General features: G+C 37.0%; 1 protein-coding gene across 1 annotated transcript in view; it reads left to right on the forward strand.

Moving 5' to 3' along the window:
* Positions 1 to 5680: 5680 nt before the first annotated feature.
* Arsj (arylsulfatase family member J) overlaps positions 5681 to 24945 on the forward strand; it is an 82418-nt gene continuing 63153 nt past the window's right edge. The window contains exon 1 of the mRNA XM_076864064.2: positions 5681 to 6093. Coding sequence (XP_076720179.1) covers positions 5681 to 6093 — 413 coding nt within the window. The remainder of the gene's footprint in view (positions 6094 to 24945) is intronic.

The raw sequence follows: 24945 nt of genomic DNA on the forward strand, positions 1-24945 counted from the left end.
CAACTTGTATTTGGGGTAAAAATGGGAGTTCATAACCCACTTGAATCAAATGTATGGAAGATGATATATCATGAGCTTTGTAATGTTTTGAACAACCAATAAAAAAAAGATAAAGATTTTTGTTGAATATAAGAAAGGGTTCTTCAACAGTTCAAATTTTCTGAGTTTCTAATGTGAAAAAACTTGCTATTTTGGTTGCTATAGATAGACATGATAGAAACTTTAGTTTCTCCCACATTATCCTTTTCTTTATAAATTACTTGTTTGTATCCAACAGAAACTTCCCTCCAATATGAAAGCAACCAAAACCTAACAATTACTAAATCATTCTACTTGGTTTGATCCAAAAAACTTTGTGTTGCCTGTGATTATTTAATAGCTCAAAGCAGCTTGAGTGCCATAACTCGTTAAAGAGTTTAGTAACAGAGAGTCTGTCAAGATGATCACGTTAGGACCAACATCCATTTGAGACTATTTGTGAATTAAGCTAAACGTGGTAACACTCCTTCACTTTTAAATATTTAATGTACTTATAAACCTAATCAAGAAGTAGCTGGATTTTAAATATTTTAATAGTTATAAATGTTTGGGTTGAGTGTTTTCTCTCATTTTAAAAAACCTATATTTAAAAGTCTAGTGTATCTCCTAAGTGTCTGCAACCTGTTAGTTGAAAATAAATACCTCCAGAAGAAAGAGAAAAAGTGTAGCAGGCATGATGTCATATAGTAGGCCTCCCTTCAAAAAAGTTTTTTAGTTATATACAATTTGTAAGCAAAAGCAATTCTGCCCATGTATACTGGAGGATTGCGGGAAATGTAATTTTTATGGTGAGATTTAATATGGATGTTTCAAAGAAGGATTATTGAATTATGCATTTTACTGCCTATTTTTGCTTTTCTTAGCTTCTCATTCTCCTTACACTCACCTTCCAACCCTAGGAACCAAGTATCCTTGGTCTGTCCCTGGGGGTGCCCCAGGCTACCACATGGTGCCTTTATTCAGATTGTGTCTTTCTGGTGTTGACCATCTCCAAATTTACCCTTCTCTTTTGCCTTTATATTATTTAATCAAACAAAGTCCCAGTTTTGGGTCCCTTACTCTTTCAGGTCCTTAATTGATTCATTCTTTTAAAATTCTAATGAATTCTACTCTGTAGTCATATAACACAATCAAAGTATAGTTCTTTAACCCAGGGAATATATTGCTATGCAAATTTTAGATGTTATGGCCATTCTGTGATTTTTAGTCTTTATTCCTTCAAATCTCTCCTTTAAGTGCCCTGCAATTTCCTCTCTTATCATTATGTCTTGTGGCAATAACATTTTTAAAAAGTCAATAGATTCAGTTCTCTTAGAGTAAAATTACAACTCTGATGGATTGAAGCAGTCCATTTCTTACTTACTTATCAGAAACAGGCAGTAAAATGCATAACTGAATAATATTTCTTTGAAACATCCATGTTAAATCTCACCATAAAAATGACATTTCCTGCAACCCTCCAGTATGCCTAACAGAATTGCTTTAGCTTACAAATTACAAATTTATACGGGAAAAAAAATTTTTTTTGAAGGGAGGCCCCGTAAGACATCATGCCATTTCCCTGTAGGTTCGTCCTAGATATATCATTAAAATATTTTATCATGTTATATCCTATGTCCATAAGACGTCATTACTTCTAACATCCCTAGAATCAAGTTCCAGCTCTTTATACCTTTACACAGCCCCTCCATATCTGGTATCACTTGAACTTCCTAACATCATTTTCCATACTCCTCCAATCCAATCATGTCTTCAGTCAGCTGTTCTCTTCATTTTTTTTTTTTTTTTTACCAAAAATGCACTTCTTTTAACTTCACCTCCTTCCCAAAGGTCAATCCATACATTAGGGGTGTGTTTTGCAATGTGTACATATTCACGCTGAAATAAACCCAAGATAGAATTCTGTGAGAGAAGCTGATGCTAGAACACCAAAATACTGATTCTAAAATCAGGAAAAAATTATCAAGTTGTAAAGGTACTTGGATTTGAGAGACCAGGATGGTAAAACCAGTGTGTAGAGTGCATGAAACTCAGTTCTATAAAAAGAAATGAAAATTTCGGTCCTTAAAATCCATATACACATACATACAATAAAGCACAGGGCATTCAACAGCCTCCAATTTCATTCTCTGTTTTCTCAAGGGATGTTAAAATAAGCCTGACCTACGGTAAGGAGGGCCTGCAGTTGACCTCGATTTTCCTCTGAGTCACATTTTATTTGTTCTACCATGGCATGACCATTCTTGTTTCTTGGCTCTTTTACTAGATAAATAGTTCTTAAGTCTCATTTAGTATTAGTCTTGTTTACTCCAGAAATGGCTTCTTCTGTCTCAAGTTTTGCTCTTACATCCTGGTGAGTATGGAGGGTCTGCACGCCTCATGTGAGGATAGAGTCCCCCATTAGTAGGAAGAGTATCTTTTAAAAAGTAGGGACTTCAAAGTCAGGAAGATTTCTGTCCAAATTTTCTGCAAAAAGTAGATAACAAAGTAACATTCGCTCTGTGGAAAGGTCACTTCCCTAAACTACCTCACCCACTAACCACACCCAGCCTAAGTCAGCTTTCTTTGTTTTAAAATTTCTTTGAATTTTGTTCTATTTCTCTAGAACACTTATCGCATGCGTAACTATTGGAGTTTTGGGGGTGATAAGTTGATCAGTATATTTCTTCCCCACCATGATGTAGTTTCCATCAAGAGCTGAGATTGTGTCTGGTTTAGTTCACTGTTGTTCCCAGTCTCTAGCATTGGCCCAGCTCCTCAAATACTGTTGAATGGAAGAATAGTCCCTAAGGTTGATGGAGAAGAAAAAGAGTTAAAGTATATACAACACTATGTAAACACTATAAAGCAGATATATATATCTGTATATAGAGTGCTATGATTAGCACCTGGTAAATATTCAGTAAATAGTAACTTTATTTTTTGCTCTTGCTGGAAATCTAAACTGGAAATATCTTTCTTGCACAGAAGAAATGGACATTTCTTGCACTATGTCACTTGTTAATGTGTTAGTGAACTCTTCATTGCTGTGACCAAAATACCTAACACAAACAAAGAGGTAAAGATTTTTTTGGCTAGTGGTTTCAATCCGTGCTGGCTCCATTGCACTGGACCTGAGGCAAGGCAGAACATCATGGTGGAAGAGTATGACAAGGGAAAGATACTTTATCTCCTGGCAATAGGGGTGAGAGAGAAAGACAGACACAGGGGCCTAGGACACGATACAGTCCCCAAGGACCCACTCCCTCCAGTTAGGTTCTACCTCCTACCATTTCTACCACCTCCTAATTGTCCATTCAGATTATAAATTCATCATCAGATTAATCCTTTGAACATTGTTGCTTTGGGTACCAATCACCTGCAAACACTTTAATCCTACTTCTCAGTACTTTTCAATCCCCTAACACTTATCACTTTCATTACATATTTGGGAATTTAAACTCAGAATTACTAAACATTTCCAAACATGTCTTCTAAAACTACCATCTCTTCCCAGACCTTGGAATGGCTTTAGAGAAAAAGCCAAGACTAGCAGAAGGCCTAGAGAATGTTAGCAAAATTAACTTCATGGAGCATCATTGTGTCTTCCAAAGTTAAGTTTCCATTTTATAAAGTTTTGCTATTATAAAGGTCTCAGGAAGAACTTTAATAGAAAAGAATTAAAACTAAATGGCTAAATGAAACCTAGATTTATGCTTTAGTCAATTGAAAGAATCTAACATGAGGCAGGCCCACAGTAGGTGTTCAATAAATAACCATTGAAAAAAATGTGTGTGTGGGGGGGCATATCTTGGTGACTGTCGGCATTGATTACCTCTTCTATAAAAGAGATACCATAAATCAGTTTCCTGCCTTTAATCTTAAAAACTCTATGACTCTAGTAAAAGCAGGACTATCTTCTCAAGGAAGACAAGCTTTGGTGTTGAGAGAGAGAGAGAGAGAGGGAGAGGGAGAGGGAGAGAGAGAGAGAGAGAGAGAGAGAGAGAGAAAGGAAGGAAAAAAGAAAAAAAATTGAAGATCCCCAAATTTCTGCACAGAAAGCTCTGACTTCTTGACTCAGGAATGCAGACTGGCCTCCTGGTTCTTGGGGGTGAAACGTTAACTCCTCTTCCTCACCAAGGTTCTTGGCTGAAGATACCCTGCGGGTTATGTGTGGAGCAAGGAAAAGAGGAGCGGGCAGTTTTAATATTTCACTTAGGAAGAAACTAATGAGTAAGTCAGGCTGTAAAGACCAGCTATTGGAGAAGAAATTCAACTTCAAAAGTTGCAGTTTGTGAGTGTTAAAAGGAGGGCGGGGGGGGGGGGGGAGAACAGGAAAAGAAATAATTGGGGGGGGGGGTGGCAGGGGTGACAGGGGAGAAAGGGACTGATCAAAGAAAACCTCCAGTGAAAATAGGGAAAGAATATGCTTTGCAATTTGTTGATTCTCCTGCTCTTCCTCTCTCACTCCCTCCAGAAGACAGAAAAGTTTTGGAGGCGAGAAGGCTCTTCATTCAACAGACTCCCGAAGAGAAGCGCCTGCTTCACCCTTCCCGACTCCCGCCGAGTCCTTCCCCTTTCCGGGAGATGGAGCGCAGCAGGCGACCCTCTTGAGAAGCAGCAGCCCTGGCTACCCTCGGAGTCCCTTAAGACTCGGGCAGCTCGCAGGTCTCCCTCTAGTAAAGTCTTCCTTCTTTCGTCCATTCTCCCGGAAAAGATAAAGGAAAGACTGAGCCTCTAGACCGGCCCTTCCCCTTCCCCCTCTTCCTGAGGGACCTGAGGCAGAAAGCACTATTCTGTGATTCACTGGCGAGAAAAGAGGGAGGAGGCAAAAGAACTTCCGAGAGCCCAAACTAAGTAAGTTAGCCCGGAAAACGCCAGCAGGGAGTAGCGCCTCCGCTGGATGCACCAGCCCGCGGAGGGGCTCGGTGGAGAGGGGCGGCGGGCGGACCCTGCCTCGTTCCGCACGCGCTCCTGCAGCGGGGAGACGGAATCGGCCCCCAAGTTCCTGCAAAGAAGTGGGCGGTTAGCGGCCGAGGGTAATCGGGAAACGGCTTTTTTCTCACTTCGCCGCCTGGTGAGTGTTGGGAAGATTGGCAAACGCCTAGGAGAATCGGGAAAGATACAGAGCCCTGGGAAAGTAGTCGGGCAGTTCCTCGTTGGCCGGGATGCGAGCCAGACGCAGCTGCTCCACTCTGCAGTGCTTTCCAGGCGTTGGGACCCCTGGACGTGCGGCCAACCTCATCACCCTCCGTGCGTGTGCAGCCTAGGACAGCCTGGTCCCCCAAAGTGGCCCTGTTCAGTGTGATTATCAATTCCTTATTTGTTTACTCTTGGCTTCTGAGAACTTTTGAGCGGAAATATTAACTTTTCTTGTGGAAGCTACTCTAGGGAGAGAGGAAAAAGAAAAAGTGAAATCTGATGGAGAAGAGTGTTTTTTATTTTTATTTTTTTCCCAAAGATTCTGGATGTCCTGTTAAACCAGCCCTAATAAAAGATTAAAGTTGTGGGAAGGAGTGACAGCCGAGAGGAGCAGAGGATTACTTGCCAGGTGGAGACCCTTCGCAGTCTATTGGGTCTCCCCTTCTGCGTGCATGTGTGCGCCAGCGGCGGCGCGGGGTGCGGGGTTTTGCGCGTGGAGTCTCAGCTTGGAGCCGAGTGAATGGCCCCCAGGGGCCGCGCGGAGCTGCCGCCTCCGCCGCCTCCACCGCCTGCGCCTCAACAGGTCTGGCTCTGGCCTGGAAAGATGCTAGCTATGGGTGCTCTGGCAGGCTTCTGGGTCCTCAGCCTCCTCACCTATGGTTACCTGTCCTGGGGCCAGGGTTTAGAGGATGAGGAAGAAGGGTCCCTGCGAGTTCAAGCTGGAGAAAGACCCGAGCCCAGCACAAAGGCCACCTCTCAGCCCCATCTCATTTTCATCCTGGCGGATGACCAGGGATTTAGAGATGTGGGTTACCATGGATCTGAGATAAAGACACCCACTCTTGACAAGCTCGCAGCTGAAGGAGTTAAACTGGAGAATTACTACGTCCAGCCCATTTGCACACCGTCCAGGAGTCAGTTCATTACTGGAAAGTAAGTATTATTCTTATATGTACTCCTTGGAGAAATCTTCAGCATTTAATTAAGATCCAGCTCTTAATTTAAGAAAGTAACAGAGTATGGGGGACAACTGAATGGATGAATGAATGAATGAATGAATGAATGATGTATGGTGTTGGGCTATGGTATTAAAATTGATGTCCTGTTAATTAATCTTGGTCATCTAGTCAGTAGTCATCTCGTTTTCCTTAGGACAGAGCCAGCTGTGAGCCTTTGAATGAGGTCAGGACTGTAACACTCGTCCACCAACCAGAGAACTCCAGAAGCATTACCAATTCCGAATCTATTCTGACTTTAAAGCATGCTCAGTTTTGCTTTCAGGTGTCACAATAGAATTCACACTGGTTTTCAGTGATAAGAAGGACCGACCAAAATTTTTCTGTAATTCTTGCTTTGTTCTTAAATCTAGAATTGAATGATGAAAGCCGCAGGTCACCTCAGAGAGAAAAGGGGTCACAAAAATAGATGAAGGTAATGTAAAATCTGATCATTGTGAATAGGACTCTGGTTGGGTCTTTGATGGTTAATTTTTTTTTTCTCTTGTGGCGTCATTATGAGGCCATATTTAATTGCCAAGGCAGTTTTCAAAATGCAAAGAAGTTCAATGGTCTGCTCAACAGGAGTGGGACTTCTGAAGTTTTCTGCTGTTCCTCACAGGACTGAAAATTTTCTGAGTAATGACACTTAGATTATTTGGATGTTTAAGTGTTCTTAATATTGCCATCATTTTCCTAGTCAAATCTTCCACTTAGGGTTTTCACACATTTTTATTTTTTACTCTATCCTATCAGAACATAGGTTACTGTAACCTATTTCATTGCACCAATTCAGCCTGGAATGAAGAGAAAGCAGGAGAGCTAGGAATCAAACTACTCCTGGATAGAGGTAGAAAAGAAGCCTTAAGAGTTCACTCTATGGGCCTTGTGATTTCCGTTGCAAGACAGGGAACCCTTGCTTCAGTGAAGTTGTTCTTGGAATTGGATCCTATAGGAGTAGCCAGTATCCATTGGAAAAATAAAGACTACAGTATTTTGTAGGAATCTCTGTCTTGCAAAGACTTTTGCTTACAGCATAATTTCCACTACTTAGCAAACTGTCAAAACTTAGCATCACTGCCAGAAAAACAACAAAAAAAGACATCCTTAGGAGTCTCATTGTATGTACTTCAGAATCAACTTAAAGGTTAATTACACAGCATAAAGTCAAGGGCATTTGATATTTACAATGGAAAAGATTGTTGGCTAGAAAACAACAAGTCCATCTGGTGGCCTGGAGGTCAAGTTCTTCACATTTAATATCAACCACACTTACATATGGCTCATAAAATAATTGTGTCATATAGCCTCACTAGAGCGCTTCTAATTTGTAAAATCAAAATTTGTGCAGATAGTCAACAGTACTTGAAAAATATGTAATCGAATTATATGAGTATATTTTTCACAATAAAGTACATGTTCAGAGCTTTTCACCAAACAAGAAAATTTAGTTCTTAAATATCTTGCTCTGATAACATTGAGGTTTTATCTTTTGATCTTCATGTTTACTTAAGATGAAACAGAAATTTAGCTGGAAATAATTCCTAATTTTTCTCTTTGGTCAGAGGTTGACTCTTCTATACTTTCAATGCAATCAAACATTTAATGAGAAGATTTCTTTTCATATTAAAACTGTCTATTGAGTGCAACAAGTTGTATTACTGTTCTCTAGACAGAAAGTTCAAATATCTTGAGTTACTTGATTTAAATTTCTATTTGAATTAACAGTTGAAGACATTTCACTTGTAGTTTTCCTTTTAAACAAATTGCTGGAACTTTCCTTTAAATGAATACAGATGTAAAAAAGAAAGTGGTTATAGAAACCTAGCTCCAGGCTTAATAGTAATACTACAGGGCCCAGAGAATACGGTCATTTAACCTTTCTATGAGCACACGTCTAGCCTTTCTGGATCCTCTAAAGTAAAAAAGGAAGCAATAAAATCCCAAATGGATTGAATTATTTTAAAGGGAAAAATAGGTTATGTGAAATGTGAGAGTATTCAAATATCTTCACATGATAAAGGAAGAGTTGAAATGATGGAAGCTGAATTTACTTTTAACACAATTTAACAAAACAACCCTCCCTTAATATTTTGCTAAGGTCAAAATGTAAAAAAAATAAAAAATAAAAATTTCTGCTATACAAATCCATAACAAATTCCAGATTCTTTTAAAAATTTGCCAACCAGTCTGGCAATATTGACTATCAGTAAGCATCAACTGTGTTCAGACCCCTGTATTAGAGCTGTGAGGAGCAAATAAGAAGCAAGCCCTAATCTCTAGATGGTAATCCTCAAATTTGAGTAAGTAAAAAAATCATCAAAATGCTAGTTAAAATGCAGATCTCTGCACTTAATCAGTGATTCAGCTTCAGTAGGTCTAGGACTGAATCCAGAAATCGGCAGTAATTTAATGAGCATGTCAAGTTATCTTGATGATGATACTCTGATAATAAATTTAAGAGTCTTGGTATTACATGGTAGCATCTACTGATCACTCACTGTGTTCTGGGATAATGTATTTTAAGTACATTATCTCATTTAATCTTATGATAACTCTGTGGGGGTGGTTTTGACTATTACTCCCATTTTATGTAGATGTGACAATAGATCCAAGAGGGGTAGTGATGTAGAGGTTCTGGTGACTGGACTTTGAGAAACAGAACTCTAGATGTTGAAAGTTGGCCTGGTGAGACAAAAGGTTGAATGGGAAAGTGTGTGTGTGTTGGGTTTATTTCAAAGTAATTTTCTTATTTTAAAGTGTTACAAATAACACCATGGAGAAATGGCAGCATTTCTTCTTAAAAGAGAACATAATGAGAGCTTCAGAGTTAAAAATTTTGCAAAATTTAGACATGTGTTCATTGAAGAGTACAGAATAGGAGACTGGCAATATGATCTGCATTCATATCTTTAACAACAATTTTGTGATTTTTCTATTCTGTTATTTATTTATTGCAATTGAAATGCCCTGATGATTATTTTAACAAATTCAAAGGTAACTCAAACAGTATGCCTTTGTAACAGGATACCTGATAAATTCATTTCACTTAAAATATACCCACCCCTATCCAACTGCTGCCATTTGCCAAGGTTAATCATTCTCATGACTTCTAACACCTTAGATTAATTTTGTCTATTTTTGAACTTCATATGAATGGAGTTACAGTGATAAATGTATGACTTCTTATGTCTGGCTTCTTTTAATATTATATTTATAAAAGTTTTCCACGGTTGTTGTCAATGGATACAATTTGTTCATTTTCAGCATTAAATAGTGTTCCTTTGTATATGTATACTACAGTTTATCCATTCTACTGTTTAAAGATATTTGAGTATTTTCCAGTGTTGGGCTATTATGAATAGTACTGCCATCAACATACTTCTGTATGTTTTTTGGTAAATATGTGTATACATTTCTCTTGGATACCTAGCAAGAAGTAGAATTGCTGTACATCATTGAATGTACATGTTCAGTTTTTGTAGATATTACCTAACAGTTTCCAAAATGATGCTCCCAGTTTACACTGTCATAGCAATTGTATGGGGCGTTCCATACAATTTACATCCTTGCCATTACTTGGTATTGTCTTTTTTCATTTTTAGTCCTTCTGGTCATTTTGTATTGGTAGTCCATACTGGTTTAAATTTCTCTTTCCCTGACAACTAATGAAATTGTGTGTCTTCATATATTTTTATGGGCCATTTGGATATCCCCTTTTAAGAAGTATTCATTTAAGTCTTTAGCCTATTTTCTCTTTATGTTATTGTTTTCTCCTTACAGATTTGTGGTAATTCTATTCTATTCTATTCCTTTGTTGATATTTATATTGCAAATATATTGGGATAATGTATTTTAAGTACATTATCTCATTTAATTTTATGATAACTCTGTGGGGGTGGTTTTGACTATCACTCCCATTTTATATAGATGTGACAACAGATCCAAGAGGGGTAGTGATGTAGGGGTTCTGGTAACTGGACTTTGAGAGTACAGAATAGGAGATTGGCACTCTGGCCTGCTTATTAACTCTCAATGTTTTTTATTTGCTTTTGTGAATAAGTTTAAATTTTATCATAACACATTTACATTCTTTTTCTTTTTACATCCTACTTAAGATATTCTTGCCTAACTCATGATCACGATGGATTTTTTCTCTGAAAAGCCTTATTGCTTTATTTTATATCTACATCTACAATTCATTTGTAATTAATTTCAGTATAGTGTAAATCAGAGTTCAAGATGATTTTTTCCACATGTATATTCTAGCCAGAAGTTAATTAAAACCTACTCTGTACTGCAGTGCCACCTTCTTCATAAAACAGATGTGCACATTTGGTCTGTTTTTGGACCTTATTTTGTCCATGGTCTGTCTTTGTGCCCATATGCCATTCTCTTAACTACTGTAGCTTTAATATATAGAGATAGATATATAGAGATAGATATAGATATAGATAGATAGAGATATATAGAGATATAGATATAATCTATGTCTTTCTGTGTCTTCCTGTTCATTCTTCAAAATTGCCCTGGTTATTCTTTACCAATTCATTTATTTTAATAGGAAAGAAGGAGAATGGATGTACAGATACAAATAGGTCAGAAAAATTCAGTTTGGGAAATATGTATTCTTTGTGGATTATTCTGCTAAGTAATATAACAAATGATATCATCAGCTGAGAAAATCTAGAGATTTACAGAGAGAAATACAAAGTATTCTTCTAGGAGAGTAAGCAAATTGAGTAGGGCAATGTATGAAAAATGCTGGGCACTAATGAAAGACCACTTGAGATCTGGGGTCATAAATTTTTGCAGAGCCCAGCCATCATTTGTTTGCTTTTCTCCAGTCATGCTTAGTTGCTTTAGTGCAGAGGCAGTGAAGGTGAAGGGGAGGATTGAACTCTATTTGGGGATCTCCCAAATGAACAGAGGGGTGGATCATGGACTCTGAATGTAGCAAGGAGGAGAGGAAATCTCTGGGGAATTTATGTTCTCTAAAAAAGTGCTGGGGTAAATGGATTGCCTGTCCTGAAGCAGGTGAAGTCAGACACTGCAGTAAATTTTGAAAGCTGGAAAGATAGGTTATAGTGTTTGGGAAATTGTATACTCGGGACCAAAATTTTGTAAGTAGTGCAGTTTGTTTTATTTTTTAATGATGTTGGAATGAGTGCTAAAAGGAGATGGAGGAAAACATCTTTGGAAGTGAAAAAGGAAAAATATTATAAATTGGATGGATAATTTCATGAGTGTCTAAGTCATTGATAGTTAGTGGTAAAATCATGGTGCAGAGTACAGTAAGCTCATTTGGGGGATCAGGAGAGAGACCTGAGATTAGTTAAAGAATTCTAACAGGAATTATCTATAGTCCCTTGCCTTGTTTTTCAAAGGAGTTGAGCCTATAAAGGGAATCAGAAGCCAAAATTGTCTAGAAGCATCAGTGAGAGAATTAAAAGAACTCCTACCCCTTCTCCAGGTTCTGTGATAGTTGGATGTATATAAAAGCCCAGTCCCAAGTTGAGTGTATAGCCAGCAATTGATCAGAGCAAAAAGGTAGAAAATGTCCACAAAAGAGATAAGGGCAAAGGGGACTTTCTAAATAACAGACTTTCAATAACAGGGCTTGTTAGAGAGGGCTAGGAGTTCATATAGAGAGGGGTTGAATCAGAGTAGAGGACGCAGAGACATATAGAGTTCAGGCTCTGAGTGAAAGCTGATATGTTGGGAAGATTAGAGTTATGGGGAAGACTTAAATAAATGGGGCTGAAGGGTACAGTGAGATGTTTTTCTTGCTCTCTTAAGAAATAGTAAGAGTCTGGTTTTAATCATAGCTTTTCTCTGGAGCTTGAGCTGGGCCTTCTAACTGTTCATCACCAACGATTGCTGCCACAAAAGTAAAGTCAGGCATGTAACCAGAAGAGCCAGGGGCCTACTTTGGCCTGGGCGATGAGAACTGATGTAGACCTGTGTGGACTGCAGGGGGCTTCGATGACAGAGAATGAATCTTCCAGGGGTTTACCAAGGACTGCCTTAAGATGCTAAATTTTCAGTTTACAATTGTGCTGGTGTTAGAAACTCTGAAAAAGTAACTGAATTCTTTTGGTCATTCTTACAGGAGAGAGTCTAGAGGAAGCTTAGGGGAATAGGGTTCAGGTAGTTCATTTTATGGGTTTCCTCTCAGCTTGGATTGTAAATGTCAAGGTCATGGATGCTTCCTTATCCATACAGTTTACTGAAGACCTTGTTTTAAGTCGTATTCTGAAACAGAGAGTAATCAATAAATACCTACTAAGAAATCACTCATTACCTTTATAAACAGCTGATACTGAAACTTTTTAAAAAATTAAATACTTATGGTTAGGACTTCAGAAGAAATACAGATTTCCTTCAAGTCTGACTTTGACTTTTGAAAATGAAGATAGCAGGTGGAGAGGGTGGCTCTCATGCATTTCATAAAGAGTAGCTCAACAGTCAGGGCCATGTTACAGGAGCTGCCAATTCCTATCTGACCCTGCAGTTGTTCTCATGATAGAATCATGGTCAAGTAAGGTATTGGCTCACCCTGATGATCAAAGCCCCCAGTTTTAAGAGAGTCTTTTCTAAAAAGACACCCTTTGAAGTGAATCCCTGTTCAGGTAATACTGTTGAGTTTCCTGATTAGATATTCTGAAAGGTGGAGATTTATCCAGGTGCAGAGGGCTCAGAACATCTAGTTTCATCCATTGACCTTTCTCAGAGATCAAAGATGGAAGGTCTGAAGGACTGGGAGCTCCCGTTTTTAATGTGGGTTCAGTATGAAAGCTGCTTTTATTTTAAAGTTCAGTTTTATTCCATTTTTTTTCCTGTAGTAATATTCTAGAATTAATTTTGAATTAGTCTTTTTCTGTACTTCATTCTGATCTAATTAGACTTTGTTGACATGTTCTTTTTATCATTCTAAATTTTAATGAATTTTATCATTCTAATTTAATTCTAAATATTAAATATTCCCAGTAGTGTCACCTACTCACGGAAGCATCTATTTCTCTTATGTGCTCTATTTTGAAAAAGACTTTCTGCCTCCCATCTTTTACTCCCTCTCTTCTAATTCATCCAACTCATTTGCATTGCTAAGACGTGATTCTCATTACATTACTACCCTCAGCAAATATTCCTCTGGTTCCCCACTAACTACCAAAAAATAAGAAAAGAAATGAACTTTTACTGAGGGCCTTCCTGTGCCACTTGCTTTTCAGACATCCTGTCATTTGATCTTCACATCTGCCCTGAAGGCAAAATAATTTTATTATTTTGAGAAATATTAATAAAATATTTAACAAATGTCCTCATTTTATGGATGGCATATAAAAAATTTAGAGGATTGTATAAATAGGTCACATCACAGAGCTTCTAAGCCACAGAGCAAATGTTTGAACCTAAACTTGTATGACTTCAACAAAACCCTCATTGTTTCTGTCACCCCATTCTGCCTTCTACAAAATTGCAAGCTCCCTAGTCCAGTCTTCAAACAAAAATATTAGTCTCTATACCTTCAAACTCTCTGATCCAGAGAATTGGATGGTTTAGTTTCTCCAGCAAATCTGATACCCTCTTCTTTTGCCGTCTCTGCTCCATGGGATTCATACCCTTCTCTTTGCCCAAATGCTAACCACTCATTAAGACTCAGCTAAAAACCCACATTCCTCATACAGCTTTCCACGTTTCCTTAGCCAGAAATAATTTATCTCAACGATGACCTTTTATAATTCTTTCTAGAACTGTCTTATTAGCCATGATTTTCCGCTCTTTCACAGCTATTACTGAAACTTTTAGCTCCTTTCCTGGTCCCCTGAGAAGAGTAAATGATTTATAATCTCCATAAATCTCACAGAACCCAATCCAGTGATTTGTACTAATAGGCACTAAGCAAATGTGTGAAGACTGAACGAATGAATAGATGAGTAACAAGTATTTATTTCCCTCTGACAGGCAACATGATTGAACAGAAATAACATTATGAGAAAATTGAGTCAGAGGGCTGATTCGACTACCAAGCTCCTGACTGTGACCTTGAATAAGTTATTTAATTTCTCTGAGCCCCATTGTTTTCATCTGTAGAATATGAAAATGGATGTCATTTACCTTTCCAACCTCAGAAGTTATTTCACTAACCAAATGAGGTAATGTGAAAAGAATTTGAGAACTTACATATTATGTAATTTTTAAGTAAAAATTATTTTAAACTTAAATTTATGTCTCCATGAATTTTAATCAATGTAAACCATAGAAGAACTGGTTATTTATTCTTTTTAAAATACTTCTGTGAGCATATTCAGCTTTCTGTCTTTTCCAATTTCACTGTAAGTTTAAAAAAATTAAAATTAAATGATCTATTTTAATTTTCGTATATTTTATGAACTATATGAACTTCATGATTTCGCTCATTAAAATGTTCAGGAAGGTGCTGAGGAGTGAATTTTCTTAAGTTTCTGCACTTTCAGATCATTGTAGTTGTTACTTGTCATGCTTGGCAGAACCTGCTGGAACCCCGCTAAGCCTGTGACAGGCGAGAGCAGCTGTGTATTTCAACAGTGATGTTAAAAGTCTAACACTAAATGAAAAGATTTGCAAACAGGGTAATGGAAAAACAGTAATTACTTAGCATCCCTCAACAATGCTTCTAAAGCATTTTACTGAAGAGCATTGATATATCTTATTCAGTTTTGAATGTCAGCTCACCCAGGAACTACCACCCCACAGGTACACAGAAAATAATTTTGAATGAATACACTGTGTTCTAGGCTTCAGGACCTTGTGTGTTCTGAGATCATTAATTATTTTAATAACCTCCCACATTATTACAGTGCCTGAAGCTTCTGATCCTTACTCCACAATAGGCCCTGAGTGAAATTTCTATAATACAGTCCAACTCCTGCCACTCCCCTGCTTAAAATTTTTAACAGCTCCTACTTCCTGTAGGTGACTGCCCAATTGCTAAGCATCCTATATAAGCACCTGCAAAATCCAGCCTCTGATAAAGTTATGGTGCAATCTCTCAGTGCTTCCTCGGCTACACTCTTTGGATTATCACTGCCAAGGTACTTGTGCTTTACCATGGGGCTACATCCTTTATTTCCTGTTTCCTTCTGAATAGATTCCTTTGGTAGATGGTCTTCATTGTCCTCTGGGAAGACACTGCTGCATCCTTTCAGACCCTCCACCACCCTCGTCTCTGCAGTCCTTTTCTGACCATCTTCTCACCCCACACTGACAAAGTTGAGTACATTTTTTTTAGCCTCTTTTGCATATTTCCTTTTCAGTTTTTATAATTGAAATATGTCATAATCATTTGCTTATCTGTTTCCTCCCAATCCCCCACAATTTAGTATAATAAACTAAATGATATAAACTCTGTAGAGTCTAATTTAAAAAAAAAAAAAAACATACAGAAGGAACTATGGTTAAAAGCAAGGAACTTGTGTGACTTGAGTCACATAACTTTATGATTCAAATTCCTGAAAAACAACTGAGGATGATAATTCTTGTACCTAACTTGTGGAGTTTATTGAGAGGATTAAGTTTGTGTACATTAAGAACTTAGAACAGGGCCAGCTTTGTAGAACCCACATAACCTTAATAATCTTGGTTACCTCCAGGCAGAGAAATTTAAAATTACCCCATAATTAGTCTATGAATATTTATTGATAAATGAACTCTCAAAAAATAGTCAATAATCACATTGAATCAGGTGAAAAATCTCTGAGAAAATCTTAAAATAACTGTTTTAATGACGAATTTATTTGAGTTAATTCTTAATTTCAGGAGTTTTCTAAGTCTTATCTACTAGTAATTGCTTCAAAATGTAAATAAATGTTTTGATTTAAAAATTGTCAACATTTATATCACCTTTGCTCATCAACCAAGATATGATAATATTTTTGACAGACGTGGATATTGAGATTGGTAACAATTTTTAATAATTGCTCAGATATAATTTTTCAACTTTCTCATATTCAGGGAAAGCATATTAAGTAAAAGTTATTCGAGAAGCAGGGGCATGGGATTAAATACCTGGTCTAAGCACTATCTCCCCACTTACAGTAAAACTTAATTCCTTATAGCTTGTGAGTCTCCTCACCCAATGACAGAAGAGGAATTTCACAGATCATTACTTTCTGGTGTAGTTATCTTAGTAAATAAAATCAGATTGGTAAAATCCTGGCATGTAATAGACGCTGAATACACTTTAGTTTTAGGTTTAACTGAATTCCTCAGGGGATATGTTTTGAATAGAAAAACACAAATCATTCCAAAATCTCAACTACTCTTATCATTTTTTCCCACAATGAGTATATGTAGAATCCTAATCAGAAATTATAAGTTTATCTTATATAGATAAGTTTTTCACATCTTTTCATTGCTATAATAAGCAGTGGCAGCTAACATAAAGAGAATTTTTAGAGCTCAAAGAATGTTGCTTATTGTTTTTTCCCAATTCCTTCACTTTACAAAAATGACTTGGAATGTCTCTCCACTAACTGAATGGAATCAATAATAAAATGTCTCTCCCAATATCACTAATATCAAATCTATCAAACAGCTGGGCCTAATGGGGGAGACAATTCAAAAAATAACCACTAGGTCATTGTTTCCTTGCTAAAGCAGTACACTGATAAGCCTTCTCCATACATCCTTATCCTCAGGCCTGGTGGAGAGAGTAAAAAAACCAGAAAGGCTGAGAAACTGACTAAACCCTTTGTAGGTACAAGATTACACAGTGCCCAAGTAGGCTTGGTAAGCATGTTTGGCAATATTCAGTGCCTAAGAAGGTCCAACCAGCAGGTAGATACAGCAGCAAGGACTTCTGTGGCAACTGATACTTGGTGAAATTAAATTTATAGCCACAAATGTAAAATAGGCACTCAGAAATATTCAATGATTTTTTTATTACCTCTTTCTATTGGGACCCCTTCCTCAGAATTACTATTTCCAAATTTCTTGTCTCTTCTAACTGCAAATTTCAGTTCATTTCCTTACTTTGAAATTCCATAGGAAGAACAAAAATGATAATAGATTATCTCTTTTATATTATCAACACCAAATTTATGAACCTACCTGCATTGACCACCATGTTTTCTGCCTTCCTCCTCACAGAAATTGAAGTACATCCATCCATCGAAGACACAAACCTCTGGATCTCTGAGCCCCTTCTTCTATCCCCTAGGACCTGATTCCTACAATTTCATCCTTTCCCTCCTTCCTTATTGATTTCTCTCTTTACAAAATCATTTCTATCAGCATGTAAATTATTTTAAATTTCTTCTAAGAACCCAAACAAAGTGAACACACTTGATCCAAATTCTCAGCTCTCCTACCTTGTAAAAATTCACAAAAGAGCTATCTGTACTTGCTAACTCAATTCCAATTATTAGCCTATTTTATGTAAGTCTTAGACTATAAACTTGATGGTATTTCTGTATTATAATATTAATTAATTTCTACTATAGGCAATCTATGTTCCAAGGTTTTTAATGAATCTATAATTTACTAGATATTATAGAGAGTGCCATAATCTTGAACCCGAACAACTGAAAATTTTTTAAGTAATTTTATCAGATTGTAAAAATTATCTTTGGGGTTGAACGTTTTGCATTATAGTCTGTGAGCAGCAAGTTTTTGCATTAGGTAAGACTGTTATAAATCTACCTGAACTGAGCACTCAGACTTATCAAATTAAATTTCAATTAGATTTAGATTTTTAAAACACATTTGAAAATATAAACTCAAACACTCAATATCAGTGTTTTGCTCTGATCATTTTCCTAACTACAGGATTTAGTTAAAGATGGCTTGTAAGTGATAAGAAATTTATATACATATATATAAATTTCTAATGTACATCCTCCAATATAGCTATCTCTAAATAAATGTGTATATCTACATCTAGATTTCTCTCCATAATATTCTCTAAGCCTCATAACTCTGGGGTAATAATTATTATCTACATTTTACATAAGAGAATTAAAGCTCAGAGAAGTAAGTTGCTCTTGGCCAAGGTCCCATGGTAAGTAATGAAGGTAGGATTCAAAATCCAACATGGTGATTTTTCAACTACATTACCTAGATGATCCATAGGATGGGTTTGATAAAACTGCACAACTTATCTTCAGCGTGGAAGCCAATAAATATTCAAGAAAAGCAACAGCAGGCTGAAAAACTATATAATTATTCTAAAACCAGAAATTTATTTTCAAACTGACTTTCTCATAAAATTTTGGGAAATAGGAGTAAGTTTTTCTTATTTCTTTATTTCATAAAAAAAATTAAAATGACAAGAGTAGTTAATGTGTCACAATTTCTAAGAATATTGAAACCATTAGTCAAACTATACTTTCTCATAATTGAGATGAAATATCTTAACATTTTATTATCATAATTTCTTAAATATTCAACAAGCGCAGGTCCCATAAGATATTTAAAGTATAATTCCAGTTCTAGTTACTGTGTTTTGAAGCAACCATTTTATAGTTCCTATAAAATACTTTGTTTAAATTTGACTTTGAATACTTTTAATAGTTTTTCCATATATGTTGATTCTAATAACCTCTTAAGTTATTAAAAATTAGACATTTAGAACTGCAAACAGTACATGAAAATTACACGGAGAACTTGTTAAACATTATTCCTCTCATCCTTAGAAATTTTATTTCAGAAGTCTAGATTCTGCATTTCCAGGAAACTCTCTGGTGATGGTGAAGTTGTTGTTCAGGGATCATGCCTCCTAACACTGCAGTAGAGTCCTAGTCTTTCATGATCCATGGCCATTTGTCACCATCTTCCTCTCTCAATTTCCCACTGCCATTTATTTAATACCTAGTGTATACATATAGCCATTTAAAGTGCATGTTAGTTGACTTGGGTTTTTTTTCCTCAATTGCTTTACAACTGAAAGCTTGTTTCAGGTCTCACAGATTCATCTCTTGAAAGAGATATGATCCCTATTTAAAGTGTTTCTGCTCTCCCATAAAATGAGTGATAAAAACATTCCTATTTTAGGCAAAGCCATTGGCTCAAGAAAAAAGCACAACTAAATTTCTGAAAACTAAATCATGAAATTAAAGGTACTAAGAGATGTAAACATTTGGAATATTGCTCTTCTTAAAACTTTCTGCCACAATGCCGACTTGAAAATAAATGGATAACTCACCTGAGTTCTTATAAATAATTAAGCTATGACTTTGATCCAGTTTCATCAGTTTCCAGGTGTATTCATACATAGCATAATATATTACAGAGCTACACCATTTGATTTTGTTGCCATCATTTACCTTTAAAAGAAAATCTGGTCTGAAATTTGCTAAAATAATCCAATGATTTGTTTCTAACAGAATTATTCAGGTCCCTTTTCTGATGTGCTTCTGAATGATTTCAGGCATCAAAAGAACAAAACAAAAAAACATCAGTAATTAAAAATAAAAATAAAGGTTTTTTTGAGACTAATATTAATATTATGCATTTTTTTCTCATCTTGAACCATAAGGTTGGTGTTATTATTTCTCAGTTTTATAAAGAGACTCCAAAGGTTAAATTCACATCCTTAGAAATTCTAGAATTGAGTAAACTATGCATTACAAATTATGTAAGCCTTTTTGACTTTCCATCGCCAGTTAATGTTTCCTGAAGTTGCTACCCTTAATTTAATTGGTCTTGTGTTTATTTCTTGAAATTCCTTCATCATTTATTCATTCATACAATATGGAGCACCTACTCCTTTTCAGCTACTATTCCAACACATTGGAAAACATCATGTGTTTGTTCTCATGATATTGAACTTATACTTCTGTAAGTAAAATAGATAGTATGCTAGAGGTTAGTGTACTCTATGACAGATAATAAAGCAGTAAAGGGAATGTGGAGTTACAGAGGTTGGGAAGGCAGCACAAAGAGATGAAGCGAGAGAGGAAGCCTTGTATGTAGCTTCTCTGAGCAGAAATGCATAGGCCCTGGGATAGGAGCACCTCTGGTGTGTTCAGGTACCATGAGGAGACTAGCCTAGTAAGAGTGGACCAGAGAGAAGACAGGAGAGGGTAAGAGGAAGTGGTATCAAAGAAGTTAAAGAAGTCAAATCCTTCAGTGTGATGCAGGCTGTATATTAGCTTTTTGTCACTGTAACAAATACCTGAGAAAATTAACTTAATGGAAGAAATATTTAATTTAGCTCATGTTTTCAGAGATTCCAACCCATGGTTAACTGGCTCCAAGGCAGAAATACCATGACAGAAGGGTGTAGTGGGGTAAAGCTGCTCACCTCATGGCAATCCAGAAGCAGAAAAAGAGAGATGGGAGGCAGAAGACAAGATACACTCTTCCAGAACACACCACCAGTGATCTCCTTTCTCCAAATAAGCTGCACTCCTAAAATTTCTACCCCTTTCTATAACGTTGCCAGCTTTGAAATCATAAATGGATCAATTCGTTGATGAGATTAATACCCTCATGATAGAATCACTTCTCCAGAGGCTCACCTCTGAGCATTGCAGCATTGGAGATCAAGCCTTCAACCCATGAGTCTTGACACCAGGACAAGGACTTTCCCTCTGAGTGAAATGGGAGCCATTGGAAGGCTTGGACCAGAAGGGTGACATGATCTAACTGGGATTTTAGCACAGTTGCTTTTGAGGCTGTGTTATAGATTGTATTTTAGAGGTCAAGTTTGCCCCAGGAAGACCTGTTAAAGAGTTCCTGGCACTGACCTGTGTGAGAGACAGTAGGGTGTAGAAAGGGGTGATGAGAAGGGATAGATAATGAGTGTATTCCACACTTAGAGGAGACAAAGTTTTTGATGGACTCCAAATAGGATGAGAGAAAAAGGAGGAGTTGAAGACAACTTCAAGGTCACTTATTCAAATATTAGCAAAAAGAAAAGACAATACTTGCCCAAGGAGATAGATCCAACTGGTCACAAGCTGTAGGAATCTGTTTGTCAATTACATCTGTCACTTCAAAGTCCCACTTATGAATAATAATAGACTTAATTTCTGCTTCTCCTTTATCTGACTCCCTTAGGTTTTATAGTTTGAACAATTACCATCATAGATACTTTTTTTTTCCCATTTAGCCTTATAGTAAGTCAGAGGTCTGCAGTTGAGTTCTGGCTTAGATACTCACTATATTTCAAAAGAAGACAAAACAGTGCAGGTGAATGTGGAGGAGGGATACTCTCATGGAAGGAGTGCTTATAGGCCCCATGCCTGTCCCAGGGTGGCATTCACTGGGTGAATTTACCATTCTCAATCTCTGTCCTGCCTCAGGTTCACAGACACAAAACCTGTGTGATATTAGCACATCCAGTTGCTCAGATGATTGGTGAGAAAAGGAAACCAACATGGAGATCCTATACATGAGCTCAACATTTGTATTTCCATCAAAACAAAAATTCTACTAACTTCAAACTATTGGTTGTGTTAAATATCCAATGCATGCACACATACACATGCACACACACACACACACACACCAATGTGCACACACACATTTCTTCTTTGTCTTGGATTCATGTCATAACAAGAGTTTGAATGGTAGTTATTGGTAGACTCTGAATTTTTAGAGATATTATTTTAGGGGATTTACTTCTAGCAAGATATTTTTAAAAATTAGGCACACCCTTTATGTTTGAAAATGGCTAACAATATATCCTTTGCTTTTATTTTTAGAAAACAATTTTTATTTTAAACTGTTGCACATGGTCATCTCTTTGTTCTCCAAGAGCAAAGCACTTGTTGAGCAGCTTGTGAAGTACCCTGAGTCAATTGTATTACTACCACCTCCTGCTGTTGTCATCTGGGCCAGAGAGTTAACAGCTGCTCAGACACTGAGAAAATTTTTATTGAGATGAATATTTGCTTTAATGCATTCTCCTAAGTAACCACACCCTGTTTTGAAATCAGAACATCCAACCTCCATCCGATATCACATGTCGGCCCAAACATTTCCTTTCTTGGATTTTAAGGACGACAACTGTAAGAAATTTCATTCTCATGCAAGAGAAAATTTCCAGTTCTTTATTTCTTAAAGAAGATCAGTCTAAGAAATCTCTTACAATTTCAAATCCCTCTTCCAAGTCCCTTGATTTTAAATCTCAGTGTGAAACTTTCAGCGAGCATGTCATCTTGTCACATAAGTAAGTGTTCTTTCACTTCCCTAGTGCTAGAAGCATGCAGGACTGAGCAGCCCTTGAGTGTCAGGTCGCCCTGCTGTCTAGGCAGGAACTATACTGTGCTTTTCTCCCATTACTTATGTTTGACCTAGAGGAGCTGGCCGGTTCCCACATGTTTGTCTGCCATAGGTAAATTGGCTTATTTCCTTGTTGGACTTGAAACTTGTTCTATGATTTGTAAACTCTTTGACGCTGTGGAATGTTTCATTCAAATAACTTCTTTGACAGAAAAACATGGAACAAAAAACAGATGAAAGCAGAACTGCTGGCAGAAGTTTCTAGCCCTAACCCCTCCTTCCAAGGCAGGCTCAGGGCACTTCTGCTGTACAACCTCCAGGGCTCCCAGGTCATGTGTGAAACACTCTGGTTTATTTCATGTACTCCAGGGATGTTTTTCCAACATATCAAGAAAGATAACTTGCTGACTTAATGCTGCAAATGAGTAACATGTTGATAACATGATCATGCTCAAAAGAATGACTCTGCAATAAAAGCCACTGATCTCTTAAGTGCGTCTTTGGAGAGGGGGCGTTACCAGGGATTGAACTCAGGAACACTCGACCACTGAGCCACATCCACAGCCTTAGTTTGTATTTTATTTAGCAGTAGGGTCTCGCTGAGTTGCTTAGTGCCTTGCTTTTTTCTGAGGCTGGGTTTGAACTCGCAATCCTCCTGCCTCAGCCTCCTGAGCTGCTGGGATTACAGGCATGTGCCACTGCACCTGGCTCTTAAGTGTATCTTTTATGGAAGTGCTTTGATTATGTGTTTTATAGCTTCCATTTTGATGCATATGCCCAGAATCAAATATAGCTATGAAGCAGTTCAATAATAATCTTATGGCATCACAAAGCTACAGTGGAGGTAGGCATCCAAAACAGGGCACAGGGAGGGATGTGGAAAATAACAATGAAATCAAAGTGTACCTAAAGTAGAGACAGTTTCTCAGATAATGTCAGACTTTCAAGTTTTTCTTCTTGTCATCAAATGTCTTTTCAATAACCCAGTAGAGAGAGAGAGAGAGAGTACACACATAAACTATTATTCAAAAACTAGTTGTAGGTAAGCTTATTACAAAACAGATATGAAATTTGTTCTCCATTGGTGTATATTTTTTGAGATACTACTACAACTCATTATCAATGCCTCATTTTTTTTTTAGCATTTCATCATTATTTTTATCCACATCTCATCATTTCTCTAACTCTACAAAAGGGAAATCAGTAAGGAACTGATGAGAAATAAGAAACTGAAAAAAAAAAACACATAATAATAATAGTAAAGATTGAAAAGCAACCAAAAGTTAAAGATAGTCAGTGGTAGAAAGAACATTACTTAAAGCCCCAGTGAACATAGGCTTGAAATAGGAGAAACTAGAAGACTTCAGAAAATGTTCTGTTTAGGGAGCTGGTAAATCAGCAATATGAACCAAAGTAGACATTCACCAGGATGGAAGGCAGGGGATATTCTGACTTTAAACGGTGCCATTTGGCTTCATATTTTCATTCCAACCAAATGCCCTTTGATAATATGCCACCGTATGAGCACATTCTGTTGAAGCAGTTAATCCCATGTTAGCAGTAGGCGCCAAATGGTCTTCAAAAATCATGTTAAATTAACATAAAATAAAACAGAATGTCTATAAACATTTAATTTAAATGCTACACTTGATTATTATAATCTCTTTAAATAAAAAATGATAGAACAGTGGTTCTCTTAATAAATGTTGTAAATTCATGAAAGATACATGAAAACCATGAAGCACTATTTCTTTCTTCCCTGGTGCCTCATAAGAGCTAAAAATTCTGTATCCCTGGAGACCATGAAATTGTTCACAGGTTTACATTTGTCCCTAAAGTTCAAATAGCTAAGTGTCTCAGAGAGCTTTATTACACTGACTCATTTTTGGCCGGATGATTCAATATTAGGGAATTGAGTCACCAAGTCAGACCGAAGTCTGTGCATTTGGAACATTAAACAGAAGATTTTTGAAAGGAAATGTCAGGCATATTTAAAAGCAGAGCTGTTAATGAGACAGAACACTGGACTGAGAGTAAACAAATTATCCCCCCCACCACCACCACACAACAGTGTGCTGTTGGATTTTGAGGTTTATGTTCTGTGTGAGCCGTTCAGCAGTGTGGACAGCAATGTGAAGCAGAGTACTTGATTTCACAACATTAGTCTAAAAACAAAAGTTCCCTTACAGTTCTCATTATGAAATTTTTTGTGGAGTTTAAATTGCTATTTCAAGAAGAAAGTTCATTTTCCCCCCTACTCCAGGAACACAAATGGCTTTGATTCTAGAGTTCTTGAAAGCATGGTAGAGGAGAAAGGGAGAGAGTGTAACCTGAGGGAGGGGTTTGGACTTGAAGAAAAGGGAAGAGAGAAATACTGTGGTCATTAAAAAGAAGGAGATTTTCAAGATAGACTCATGCTTGAAGGTGTGAGAGAAGGCAGAGTAGAATTTATAGGGGAATTAGAACAAAATAAAAGTTAAAAGATCGGAGAAGTAGATTTGTTCCACAATTGTCCTTCTCTTTGCCTATTTGAAATTTTACTTGACCTTGAAGATCCAGGCCAATGCCATGTCCTCTCCAA

The sequence above is a fragment of the Callospermophilus lateralis genome, chromosome 8 (genome assembly GCF_048772815.1).
Source record: "Callospermophilus lateralis isolate mCalLat2 chromosome 8, mCalLat2.hap1, whole genome shotgun sequence".
Classification (NCBI taxonomy): Eukaryota; Metazoa; Chordata; class Mammalia; order Rodentia; family Sciuridae; genus Callospermophilus; species Callospermophilus lateralis.